This window comes from Penicillium cinerascens (genome assembly GCF_028974065.1).
Source record: "Penicillium cinerascens strain IBT 15544 chromosome Unknown scaffold_4_segment0_segment1, whole genome shotgun sequence".
Lineage (NCBI taxonomy): Eukaryota > Fungi > Ascomycota > Eurotiomycetes > Eurotiales > Aspergillaceae > Penicillium > Penicillium cinerascens.
In genome coordinates, this window is record NW_026695298.1 from 4,550,068 (window position 1) to 4,562,643 (window position 12,576).

The 12,576-nt window shown below is 54.3% G+C and overlaps 5 protein-coding genes across 5 annotated transcripts; 2 read left to right on the forward strand and 3 right to left on the reverse strand.

Annotated features, from left to right (window-relative positions):
* Positions 1 to 118: 118 nt before the first annotated feature.
* Positions 119 to 2,393, reverse strand: N7498_010860 (anaphase promoting complex subunit CDC23; the record flags this gene model as incomplete). The annotated part of the gene is made up of 4 exons (XM_058457916.1): positions 119 to 1,233; positions 1,283 to 1,466; positions 1,521 to 2,235; positions 2,296 to 2,393. 4 exons carry the CDS (start codon positions 2,391 to 2,393, stop codon positions 119 to 121), a joined length of 2,112 nt encoding a protein of 703 aa, XP_058304815.1.
* Positions 2,394 to 2,852: 459 nt separating this feature from the next.
* Positions 2,853 to 3,968, forward strand: erg20 (bifunctional (2E,6E)-farnesyl diphosphate synthase/dimethylallyltranstransferase; the record flags this gene model as incomplete). The annotated part of the gene is made up of 2 exons (XM_058457917.1): positions 2,853 to 2,972; positions 3,045 to 3,968. The coding sequence occupies 2 exons, from the start codon at positions 2,853 to 2,855 to the stop codon at positions 3,966 to 3,968; spliced, it is 1,044 nt and encodes a 347-aa protein (XP_058304816.1).
* An 804-nt stretch (positions 3,969 to 4,772) lies between these two features.
* On the forward strand, positions 4,773 to 6,752 carry N7498_010862 (arylsulfotransferase family protein; the record flags this gene model as incomplete). Its single annotated transcript, XM_058457918.1, has 2 exons — positions 4,773 to 5,180; positions 5,268 to 6,752. The coding sequence occupies 2 exons, from the start codon at positions 4,773 to 4,775 to the stop codon at positions 6,750 to 6,752; spliced, it is 1,893 nt and encodes a 630-aa protein (XP_058304817.1).
* A 67-nt stretch (positions 6,753 to 6,819) lies between these two features.
* On the reverse strand, positions 6,820 to 8,067 carry N7498_010863 (NMT1/THI5 family protein). Its single transcript, XM_058457919.1, has 3 exons — positions 8,023 to 8,067; positions 7,795 to 7,966; positions 6,820 to 7,744 (listed from the first exon to the last, which is right to left on the reverse strand). Exons 1-3 carry the CDS (start codon positions 8,055 to 8,057, stop codon positions 6,923 to 6,925), a joined length of 1,029 nt encoding a protein of 342 aa, XP_058304818.1. The 5' UTR covers positions 8,058 to 8,067; the 3' UTR covers positions 6,820 to 6,922.
* A 902-nt stretch (positions 8,068 to 8,969) lies between these two features.
* Positions 8,970 to 11,309, reverse strand: N7498_010864 (glycogen [starch] synthase; the record flags this gene model as incomplete). Its single annotated transcript, XM_058457920.1, has 5 exons — positions 8,970 to 9,111; positions 9,175 to 9,224; positions 9,265 to 9,371; positions 9,421 to 10,783; positions 10,848 to 11,309. 5 exons carry the CDS (start codon positions 11,307 to 11,309, stop codon positions 8,970 to 8,972), a joined length of 2,124 nt encoding a protein of 707 aa, XP_058304819.1.
* Between the last annotated feature and the right edge of the window lie 1,267 nt (positions 11,310 to 12,576).

Below are 12,576 nucleotides of genomic sequence, written 5' to 3' on the forward strand. Positions count from 1 at the left end.
ATGAATCATGACCGAGAAACTGTTCTAGCACCAACCATGCAAATACCGTAATTACTAGTAACCGTGTAGAAAAGTAAACGCCGCGCTATCATGACAGTGAGATACCAGCAAGACGAGACTAGTCCGCATCTTCCCTCCTAGCACGGATATCTCTCATCAACGCCTTGGCTTCCTCCACTTCCATTCCGTCCTGACACAATTCTCCCGCGAGATGATCTGCGCGCTCCAAGTCCCCATTCCGCAAGGCAAACTGTGCCAACCACAGGCGTGCCTTGGATGTGGTGGCCGTCGGTCCTGTACCATGGTGCCAGGCATCGCTAGCAGTTGAGTCATCGTGCTGCATGCCAAAGGATGACGTCCTAGGGCGCGGCTTGCGGCGATGTCCACGAGAGTTTATGTCACCACCATCATCCCCGGAGCCTTCATCTTCGACATCACTGTGAGCGACATTATCGGAAGCAGACGAGTACTCATCCTCGTCAGAGCCTTCCTCCTCGTGGACAGGTGCACCGCCGGTTTCTTGTTGGAGGGTCAATTCCATGTATGCGGAGGCCTCGTCCTCGTCGCCTAAACGCTCGTAAAGAGTCGCGATCTGGTGCAGGGTTTCCGGGTCGAGGATCTTGCGGGTGTTAGAGCCGGGGCTTGAGCTGGGGGCGCCGTCATCTGCGTAGTAAGAGCCCGCAACCAGGGCACGCTTCAGCGCCTGGATACTCTGCTCGATTCGGCCCATCTTCGCGTAGCATGACCCGACGGCCTGCCACATCTTAGGGTCGTAAGGCTGAAGAGCTGCAGCACGTTGATAGTAGAAAAGGGCATAAAAGGCCATGTCGAGAACCTCATAGGCTTGACCGAGACCATACCAGGCTCGGTAGTCCTTGCGATTGACATCGACGGCACGGCGATAGGACTCGATGGCGGTGTGAGTGTTTTTCATTTCAATATATTCGTGGCCCATCAGTGTCCAGGCAGACAAGAAGTTGCGATCCAAGGTCAGAGCACGGCGGAAGTACATGACCGCCTTTTCATGCTCGGATTTCAAGGAGTAGTAGTTGCCGACGACACAGCACGTTTCGGGCCGGAATTTGTCAGTGGCGGTTGCTACTTGGGCAATAAAGGCGAGTTTGGGCCGTTCGCCCATCACATATAGGATGTTCGAGAAGTGATCGAGACTGTCGAGTCGGTGCGGTGATGTAGTTAAGATTTGAGTAAAGATTTGGGACGCCTCGTCGAATTCTGCTGTCTGTCAGTACTGGAAGTGGGAACGTGAGGCAAAGAGGCTAACCTTTGTTGTGGTAGTAGAGCAACGCTCGCTGGGTCTGTAAAAATGAACTGGTGGGGAAAAGGGATTCGAGCTCATTGAGGGCTTTGTCTGTCGCGTTCGTTGCTTGATATAGCTCCTGACTGCAGTAGACGTGGAAGATTAGGGTCATCACGTTCTCCGGCAGATGAGGCAGGATTTGGTTCAACTAATACCATGTTAGCACTTGCAAATTTTGCAGAACATCGGTCGAGTATCTTACATCTTCGGTATTTCCCAGCAAATCATTCAACTCCTGCCATGCACCCCAGTGGAACGGGTTCTGGTGCACACTTCGGATGAGCCATGTCTTGGCCAGGTCCTCGTTCCGGCCCTTCAGCAGCACGACAGCATAGAGATACTCCAGCCAGCCTTGGCTTTGCTCTTCTAGTCCTTTGGCAGTTCGTTCTGCTAACCACCCCTCCAAACCACGCGCGAGATCTGACAATTCTCTGTTGACCGCCATTCCGCCATCCGCAGGACCCAGCACCATCTCGGTTTCCTCGTCCTTGCGTTTCTCTCCAGCAAGATATTTCGCGTACAGAGCAAGGAACAGTGATTTTTGGCTGATTTTAGGGTACGGGTTGCTCGCGGCGTGGCCTTTGGATCCTTGGAACGGAGAGGCTTTGTCCTTTGCTTTCATAGGAGTTGTTCGAGGCTGCTTCGGCTTGGAATTGGGCGATTTCATGGAAAGTGGAACGAGGGGTGCTTTCGGAGGCAGAAATACCGCTGCGCATCGGTCATATTCGCGGGTATCAAAGTAAGATTTGGCCAAGAGGTACTTGTGAGCTTCTTGGGTCTCGAGCGCAGCCTCCGAGGGGTCCTTCACGCGCAAGTACGGGTTTACGGCGGGGTTTGTGTCCGCTGTGTCCATCGAGGAATCCGGATCGGTGTCTTCGCGCTCGACCGGTAGGAGAGAATCCAACATCTCTGCTGCCCTGGGTAATGCACGAAACGTCAGTTCTTGCGCATAGGTATTCACGACTGGCTCGCCATACCATTTAGCTGATTGATAGAGACATCGCTCTGAGCACTTTATGGCTGCATCTTCAAAGCGGTACTTGAGATCCTGGATAGTATCTTCGGTGAACTCCATGCTGGGCTATCTGGAGCGCTGCGCACGCAGATATTGGCCAGCAGGCAACCGGTATGCGAGACAATTATTGCCAGTAGTTGACCATAGATATTGTGCTCGTATCCCAGAAAGCAGGTCGCCGGCTCAATCAACACTGGAAGTTCGGACCGCAATGAATTCTCGAGCTCGGCGCGTTAGTAACGCGACGGGTGGTGGGCGAGAACGTTCAACACAGAGATAGCAAATGTCAAGCCGGGATATAAGCACAGAGGCCACTCTCGGTCGAATATCTGGAAATATGCAACGCAATTCTCACGAGAAGCAACGACAAGAAATGGCGGCGCGGAGCAACTGCATGTCAACACCGCAAACACAACAAACACGCCAAGTGGACCCTCCGCGGGGGAAGTCAATTTATCGATTGTGTTAAGGGGACTTTTGGTCTTTGTCTTCACATTTGCTTTTACCAATCGCGTCATTATGGCTTCCACTACCAAGCGTGCCGACTTTGAGGCCATCTTCCCCTCGCTGGCCCAGGATATCCTGGCCCACGCGAAGAAGTACAACCTCCCCGCCAATGCCCTCGAGTGGTTCGAAAAGGTGAGTGCCCCTCCTTTTGAGGAACGGCACAACGCTCAATCGTGGACGCCAGCTAACCCTTCGAAACTATAGTCTCTGAACACCAATGTCCCCGGTGGAAAGCTCAACCGTGGCCTCTCCGTCCCCGACACCGCTCTCGCCCTCCTGAAGAAGCCCCTGACCGACGAGCAATTCGAGCACTTGAGCATCCTGGGCTGGCTCACCGAGCTGCTCCAGGCCTTCTTCCTGGTCAGCGATGATCTTATGGACAGTTCCATTACCCGTCGTGGCCTGCCCTGCTGGTACCGTAACGAGGGTGTTGGTCTGATCGCCATCAACGACGCCTTCATGCTGGAGGGGGCCATCTACCTCATCCTGAAGCAGCGCTTCCGCTCGCATCCCGCTTACATCGACATCGTTGAGCTCTTCCACGAGGTCACCTGGCAAACCGAGCTGGGTCAGCTCTGCGATCTGATCACCGCCCCCGAGGACAATGTCAACCTGGACAACTTCTCCATGGAGAAGTACATGTTCATCGTCACCTACAAGACAGCGTACTACAGCTTCTACCTTCCTGTGGCTTTGGCCATGCACTACCTGCAGGTGGCCACCGAGGAGAACCTCAAGCAGGCCCACGACATCCTGATCCCTCTGGGCCAGTACTTCCAGATCCAGGATGACTACCTGGACAACTTCGGTGACCCTTCGGTCATCGGCAAGATCGGCACCGATATCCAGGACAACAAGTGCTCGTGGTTGGTCAACCAAGCCATTCAGCGCTGCACTCCCGAGCAGCGCCAGGTGCTGGACGCTGCCTACGGCCGCAAGGACAAGGAGCAGGAGGCCAAGGTGAAGAAGATCTTCCATGAGCTGGAGCTGGAGAAGCTGTACAAGGAGTACGAGGAGAAGGTTGTGGGCGAGCTGCGGTCCAAGATTGCGGCCGTGGACGAGTCCAAGGGTCTCAAGAAGGAGGTCTTCGAGGCCTTCCTCGGCAAGATCTACAAGCGGACCAAATAGACGAACCGGACTTGGCGCATTGGGCATAACCGAAAATACTTGATACCCGGCGCTTCGATTGATGCGTGACGATGCGATGCAGGTTTCAGTTCGATCATCCTGTAAATAATACACATTTAGCATTATCAGTTCGATTTCTTGAGTACATGTAGACTCATACTTTTACCTCGCATTCAAGTCAATGCGCCCAAACATCAGACTCCGGGCACTAGATTCAATTCGGACGCCTGCGAGGTTGGGTCAAGCGGCAGGTATTACAATGGCTGAGGCTTGGCTCTCGGATAGCTAAACGAAGTATGCAAGTGCAGGATCAACAGACTCGGGGCACTGAAATGGCCCTCCAATTACACAGAGGATGCCGAGGATAAGTGCCCGATTCAACAGGTCAATCCTCCGGCGTATTTTTACCGGAGGTATCAGCCACCACATCCGACCGCAGACCGCGTAATCCCCGATGACGCGGAATAAAACACCCCTCCAGACGTGGAAAGCAGCCCCAACAACCACAGAGAGAGAGATCACCAGAGCCAATGAAGCAACGGCGATATCCACGTGGAAATTCAGATTCTGAATTCGAATCTCTAACCGAAAAACCCTCCACTCAATGCCAGAAACGAGGGTGGAAAAGACAAGTCTCCACCCCCTTATTGTGCGGCGCTGCCGGGTGTCGGACCCAATTGTCAGGTCCCGCCCAAGGAACCAGCCGCGTGGACTCATTGCAAATCGCAAAGTAATACATACTAAGGCCCAGCCGATAACCAAGCTTTTCTCGGCCCGCTATGATTCCTCCTTCACCGTCGCACGATGGCCCTGTCTCTCCTTGTACGGATAGCAGCGTGCCTAGCACTGATACTATACGCTCGAGCAGACAAGGACAGTTACTGGCGCAGCCAGAGGTATGGGAGCGGCTTTGACGGGCCGTTTCCCCTGCAGCGGTACGCGTCGAAGGGGATTCGGGGTCCGATTCTGAATTATTGGCAGCGCAGTGTGGCGTGCAGTAATGGGTATACTCTTCTCGCGCCGCGTGGTCCGGCGGTGCGCAACGCCGGGCCGATGATTCTGGACTCGGAGGGCCATCTTGTTTGGTTCAAAGAGTATGAGTATTTGGTTACGTTCAATGTCAATGTTTATACCTATAAGGGCGAGAAGTACTTGACGTACTGGACGGGGACCCAAGTTGACGGAGCCCATCCTGTAGGTGTGGGTTATATGGTGAGTTTCAATGTCCTGCAAGTACTGTATAAAGCTTGCTCCGCTTTGGGTTTTCTGCTTTTGATGTATGCAGTGCTGAAATTTTAGCTCAACTCCCACTACGAAGAAGTATACAAAATCACCGGCGTGAACGGTCTGGACTTTGACATGCACGAGTTCCAGATCACGCTCAACGACACGGCCCTCTTTGTTGCTTACGCGATCACCCCCGCCGACTTGCGCGAAGTAGGCGGATTAGAAGACGGGTGGATCTGGGATGGGATCATTCAGGAAGTGGACGTCGAGACGAACGAGCTGCTTTTCGAATGGCGCGCCTCGGAGCATTTCTCATTCGCAGAGGTCGACCGGGAGCGTGAAGGGAATGGCGATAGTAAAGAACAGCCATGGGACTTCTTCCATATCAATAGTGTCGATAAGGACGAGAAGGGCAATTTCTTGATTTCGTCGAGGTTTATGAGTTGTCTGGCGTATATTGATGGCCGGACGGGTGATATTATCTGGAAATTGGGTGGGAAGCTCAATTCCTTCGTGGATTTATCGGAGGGTGCCGCGTCAAATATCAGCTGGCAGCATCATGCTCGCTTCCAGAAGGACTACGACACCGAGACTACGCGAGCTATCACCATCTTCGATAACTCGTCTCGTGGAAAAGGCGCACCGGAGAACCCGAGCCGTGGATTGTTCATCGATATCGACGAGACCAACATGACCACCTCCCTCCGACAGGAGTACTGGAACCGACTTCCGATCAGCAGCCAGTCCCAAGGCTCGGTACAGGTTCTGGACAACGGCAACGTGCTCGTTGGATACGGATACAATGCAGCATGGACCGAGTTTTCCTCCGACGGCGAGGTGCTCTGCGAAGTACACTTCGGTTCCGAATATGACTTCTACACCGGGCAGATCATGTCATACCGCGTTTTCAAGCAGGACTGGGTCGGTCGGCCTCTTACCAATCCCGACGTGGCACTGGCTGAGACGCACGCTTCCGTGAGCTGGAATGGAGCTACGGAGGTTGCGACCTGGGTGTTGCAGGGTGCATTCGCACAGCAGAATGGGACTGTGCGGCGCTTTGTTTATGTGGAGGAGATGAAAGATGTGGAGCTTGATTTCATACTCGCTGTTCCGAAGACTGGGTTTGAGACTGTGATCAATATCCCGCCGGATTGCCCGTACAGAAAGTTACGTATTGTCGGGCTTGACAAGACAGGTGGATATCTTGGTGCATCGCCGTTGATGGACTGGGATGACCCGAAGAAACTGGGACTGGAGGTTGCCGTTTATGATGGGGAGGATGAGGATGAGATGAAAGTGCATATCCCGCCTGCTCTGATGTTCGGGATGGGATTTGTGACTGCTACGGCTGTCGTTTTGTGTGCATTGCTTGTGTGGAAGTATGTACCTTTCTGTACTTGGAGGCGGTCTTTCGCCAAAGATGGCCATGAAGTGGGTGGCACTCAACGGCAGACCGTGAATTCTGGAGAGGAACTGGATGAACTGGATGACCTGAGTGATTTGGAGTATGGGGTGCGAGCAGACGATCCTCTCTTGACGCGGGAAGAGGACAAGTGAGGACTGCTCAGCATTGTACATTGCATATACGGCGTAAGGAGCTTTGACTACTTGATTGCATCTTGAATACCAAGCGAAGAGCGCTTTATTTCTTTCATTCATTCTGCTAATCAACATCTGGCTAACGAGTGAAGCCGATAAGAGTGTAGAGATAGACCTATACTCCACCACTAAGCAGTTGCTCCGACGGCAAGACGCTTGAAGCCACCGTTGGCAGCGACCTCCTTCTGCAGTGCAGCCATGCGCTTCTGGTCACCGGTGGGATCAGTAGAGTCCGCATCCAGAGTCCAGGACAAGTAGGTGTTAACGTAGTTGGGCTCGAAGCTGGCATCGAGGATACCGAGACGCTTGCCATAGTTGGTAACCTTCTCCCAGTCACGCTTGACGTTCTTCAGGTCGCGGCTGAAGTAGGCGTAGGAGCGCTCGAAGATCTTGCGGTTGACGGGGGTTCCCATGATGGGCTTCACATCGATGTATTCCTCATAGGTACCGTTAGGGTCGGCAATGACGGCGTCGGTGGCACGCTTGACGGCACGCATGAACTTATGAACCTTATCCTGGTTGGCGGCCAGGAAAGAGTCGTTGGCGATGTATAGGATCGAGCAGAAGCAGCAGCAGCCCAGCTCGGCCAGCTGGTCAATACGGAGCATCTGAACGTCGTCGCGGGGACGGCCCTGCTCGGCCAGCCACTCCTCCAGCTCGACCATTTGCACGTTCTCGAGGCCGATACCGGCGTCGATGTCACCGCGGATGATGGCCTTGGTCACGTTCATGCCGCAGCGGACGGCAGTGTAGTCGTCGGCGGTCATGCCGTAGTACTTGGTGAGCTCGTCGATCTGGATCTTGCCGAACTCGCCGACGTAGCCGATGCGCTTGCCCTTGAGGCTGCGGAAGTCCTCGGTGATACCGCTGGACTTCAGGTAGACGACACCGGTGAAGGGCTCATCGAGCAGAGAGCCAATCGAGGTGACGGGGAAGTTGCGGGCTTTGGCCTGGGAATTATTAGAACAAGGCACGCATATAGCAGAAGAACAATACGCACGGCTAGGGTGTGAATCATAGCCTTAAAACCCATGTCGACCTTGCCGCTGCCGATGATCTCGGTCACATCGGAGGGGTCATTGGGCTCGAGCAGGGCCACCTTGAGGCCTTCATCCTTGAAGTAGCCACGGGCCTGGGCGAGGTACAGGGGGGCGTGGTACGGGGTCGCGTGCCTGCGAACCTCACTTAGCCGTGTTCTATCAATTGATTCTGTTTCAGTCAGCCATACCAGTTGGTCAGGAAAGTGATCTTGTCAGTGGCCATTTTGACGGGAAAAAAAGTTCAACTGTTGATACTTAAAAAACGGTCAGTATCCCAGAGAGAAGGGCGCCCTCAATCGAGACCGAAGTCACGAACGAGGGCAAGGGGGAACAATCAAAAGTCACGCATGTCCTTTCGCTAGAATTATCTAGATCAAGTTTTGACAGTATAATCTCAGAACGGCCAGATTTCACCCCCGAGGAGCTTGGTCTGACCGAACACCTGTCATGCGTGTGCAGTGACCGTTATACCATGAAAAATACCTTGATCCGCGATGATCATCATAGCGAGAGTCCTGGGACCCCCCACGGGGGATCGAAACTAGGACGTGCGCGGCTCCATAGAGTGTCGTACCGATGGTAGACTAGAAATTGGAGTGGTGAGTGGTTGAGGTGTGACTGAGTAGAGAAGTGTTTGCGGAGGGGAAGTGAAATGAAACAATGGAGGGGTAGAAATACTCCGAGGCGGGGCAGCTCGCGGGATCCACGGGGTTTCGCTCATCATGACTGCATCGCGCATACAAGGGAAAAAGGCTCACCGGGACGAAAACGACCTGCGCGGTTGGTGTTGTCTCGCAACTCTATTCGGTGGTAACCCACCTGCTTCCGAATCCAACCGGTCTAGCTACCGAAATGTTTCCGAGCTGATCCATACTCTCTCATCTCGGAGTAATCTACTGCAACCCGGGGACGTAAAGTGCGAATAATTGAATCAAATTCCAGTATAACAACATAGGCTCCAAATGCAGGCAACAGATAAAGGGCAGTCAAGCCAAGGGAACACATATTACAAACATGATGTCAGGCTATGGAGGGGAAGATCCACTCCGGGGAAAAAGAGAAACAACGAGTGCAGAACAAAAGGGGCCCCGGCGGACCAATGAATCAGCTTCGACCTTCTCCCGATTCCAGCCTCTCACTCCTGCTTCGGACTACTGCCCTCCGCTTGGCGGACCCCATTGATCGCTATGCTGTCCAGTGGGGACTGGGGACGCTCCGCCGTCTTGCGAGGTCGCAGGGTAAGTGGATAGAAGTGGTCATCTGGCTCTTCCTCCTCACTACTGTATGTGTAAGCATTGAAAAAAAAAAAAAAAGAAAACCCTAGGCAGAGGTCAACTTACGGGAGCTTCCAAGCGATGTAGTCCTCGGTGGTCAGTCCCTCGCGGCCCTCCTGGAGCGATGCAAAGTCGCCCGGAGTCATCATGCCAGACCGATCCCGAGGGGGAGCCCGGAACTGACAGAGGCCGGGAAAGCTTCTGATCAGTGCCACCGATGATGTTGAAATAGTCCTCGGTTCCGTCAAACGAGGAGGGATAGGCTGTGATACAAGATCAGCGAATGCGTTGAGAAAAGACGATGAAACATACCTCTCCGAAGGGCCAGCTGGCGGGCTTTCACGTATTCCAGGCCCATCCGCTTCCAGTCGAGCAGATCGCTCAGGCGCTCCGTCCGGTTACGCTGGTTGATTCGCTGGCGTCGGCTCTTCTCGGTGAAGTTATACATGAAGTCGGACAACTGGTTGACCGAGTCGTCCACTCCCTTGGTGCGACGATCCACAATGTAGATACCATAGTCGGAGGAGTTCTCGATCAGCTCCTCCATGTAGCAACCGAAACCGGACAGGTTAGTGGTGATGCTGGGAACACCCATCACCGTGCACTCGGCCGGTGTATATCCCCACGGCTCATAATAGGACGGGAACACTCCCAAATGGGTTCCGCGGACAAAGTCATCGTAATCCAAGGGTAGCACCGGGTTGGAGGAGTTGAGGAACTCGGGATGGAAGACCACCTTCACGCGATCGGAAGACTTGTTGAAGAGTTCCACACGGCGGAGCTGATTCAAGATCGGATCCTCGTGGTCGTTGACCATGTTGTGGGTGACGATCGGCGGGAGGCCGTGTCGTTTCATGGCGAACAGGCGGCGACGGAGCAGGACTCGGTCCTGACTGGTGATGAGATCCTTCTCGTCGGGCATGTTGTCACCCTCCTTCCACTCGAGACAACGCTCGTACATGCGCTTGCCGATGCCCTTCTCGATGTTCTCAATGGTGTCACGGAGGGACTTGACCACAGCCTGGCCCTTGAGGGCCTCGACCGTGAGGGATGAAGTCTGAGCCGGCATAATGATAAAGGCAACGACAGTCATGGTGGACCCGGCGGACTTGAGACGATGGTTGAGACGAGCCAGACCCTCGATGAACATGTCAACACCCTTGTTGCGGAACTCGTACCGACCAGCGGTGAAAAGATAGAGGGTGTTGTCCAGGTCAAAGTTGTTGTGTCCGTAGAAGTGGCCGCGGACAAAGTCGTTGATCTTCTCCTTGGCCTGCGAGTGCAGGTTCTGGAACTCGTGCATGGCGGAGAACTTCTTCACGTTCAAACCATTGGGCAGGACGCCGTCGGGCTTGCGCTTGAGCAAGTGCTCGCTCTCAAAGGCAGTAATGTGCGAGACCGTGGTAAAGACATCGCAACTGTGAGCAGCGGCTCGTTCAATGCAGTAGCGGTGGTAAATACCACGCTTTCCGGCCTCGGCATCCACATCAAAGTATTGAAGGTTGTTGTAGAAATCGACGGATCCCGCGCAGAGATAACGACCCAGCAGTGTGGCGTGCGTGGTGAAGATGGTAGTCAGGTCCATATGCCGCTTCTTGGTCAAGGGCAGAGCCACACCGGCCAGCCATTCATGGAAATGGGCGACGACAGCCCGGCGACGTTCATGGGCGATGTACTATATAGTCGTTAGAACAAAGGTTTCAATACTCATAGCAGATGTCGGGAGCCTATTAACATACCTCACCCAAGAACCAGGCCACCAAGTATCCAAAGATGATCGCCTCGTTAGTCTCATGATCGGCCGCCGGCGACGGGATGCCGGAGGTGTTCCACAGATCACCCTTCCACTCGTCCAGCCACCGGTAGCCCGTGCCAGTGTTGATCAGCAGCACGCGCGGGGCCCCCTCAATCAGCCAGCGGCCGTAGAGGATCTCGATGCCGCGCGATTGCATAGACTGAATGGTCTCGCGCATGGCGGGGTTGGAGGGCGTGAGCTCCTCAACCTCGACAGCGGCAGAAGCCTTGTTGAGAGGGCCGATCAACGTATAGCGCTCGCCATACTCGGCGGTGGTGACGGGAGCTTTGGACTTGAGCACCGAGTAGATGCCGCCAACGCGGTTGGCCACCTCGGTGGCCACCTCGAACAGCATGTGGTTGCGCACATCGCGCTTGATGGGCTCGGTGCCGTTCTCGTCGGCCATGGCAGCAGTCACGGAGCTCAAGCTAGGTGAATACCAGGGAAGATGAAGCTCTGAAGAAAAATCAAACGAAAGAGGGGGAGTGGCAAGCTCGGGGACTTGGGACCTTGGACACGGGGGTGGCAGCTCCGGACTCGGTCTGTGCGGGGGCGGGATCTTGATTTTCCCCGGTGGAGGCTGGGACTTTATTTCAAGGATTGGATGGGGATTGCCAATTGGAATCCCACATGTATTTGAAGACCGAGAGACATCTACGGAGTCCCCATGCAAGATGTGGCAATCGTTCCTCAAAATTCAATATTTCCCCTAGCATTCGAGTTTTCTCCCGAGACTGGCCGAGGCGGCTGTCCGGGTTGGAACACGGTACGACGTTCTGGCTCCGACCCCGTTAGCCTCGTTTACGAATGGATCCCGAACCGGTTCCCGGTCAGTCGCTCGCCAGATACACTACTGTGGTACATCAGAAACTCCCTCGACCTCTGACTCCAGGGTCCCGATTATTTGCGTCCCAGGGTGTGCGGAGAGTGACCGAACCGAAATTGGCCGCCCTGACTTCCCTCGATCGGCCATTTGGGGTTCTATGTACTGTGGAGGCGTCGATCAGAGTCAATGCCTCCAATCCGGATCCTGAGTTCTGAGTTCGTCGGGATTTCCTGGTCCGCCACTGCAGCAGCAAGCACGACGAATGGACGTTCTCGGCGGAGCTCGATTCTGGGGAAAGCTGTTGATGACGTCATCGGGCATGTCTCCACCGCTGCCCTTGTGGTCTTTGCGCCCGCGTCTCCGGTACCTCGTATACCCGGAATAGTACCACCCACGGCCACCTCTGGTCTTCCTTGAATTGTGCCGACGACAAAGACACTGTCACGTGACAACTCATCTCGTTTACGCCTCGCATTCACTGGATTTGTCAAAAGAAATGACGCCCACGGGATACAAAGACTCTTTATCATATCGGATACGATTCACGCTACTCGGGATTGATCAACGGCATTGTCAAAGAAACATACATGGATAGCTCGAATTTAAGATACGGTGGCCGCCATGTTCACTGAGCATAAATACCGCGGCTTCTCTCGCCCGATGATGGAGAGTCTTGCTTCTGTAGTACTCTCTGTGCATTACCCTACCAGACACGAAGAACCCAATATCACCACCCCTACTACCTGCAGTGGGTAGGTGTCTTTCCAGTTGCCTCTCGCCCGGTCACTGAGTGGCACTTACCGTGGCATGTCAGCGCCGTGTTTCGTTCGGCGACTGGGCCGGGCGT

Bases quoted from the DNA above. Each gene is read 5' to 3' on its own strand.
- N7498_010863 (XM_058457919.1), bottom strand. From the start codon at position 8,057: ATGGCCACTGACAAGATCACTTTCCTGACCAACTG. The intron at 7,967-8,022 runs GTATGGCTGACT...TGAGGTTCGCAG, and splicing joins ATCACTTTCCTGACCAACTG to GCACGCGACCCCGTACCACG. The intron at 7,745-7,794 runs GTGCGTATTGTT...AATAATTCCCAG, and splicing joins CTATGATTCACACCCTAGCC to GCCAAAGCCCGCAACTTCCC.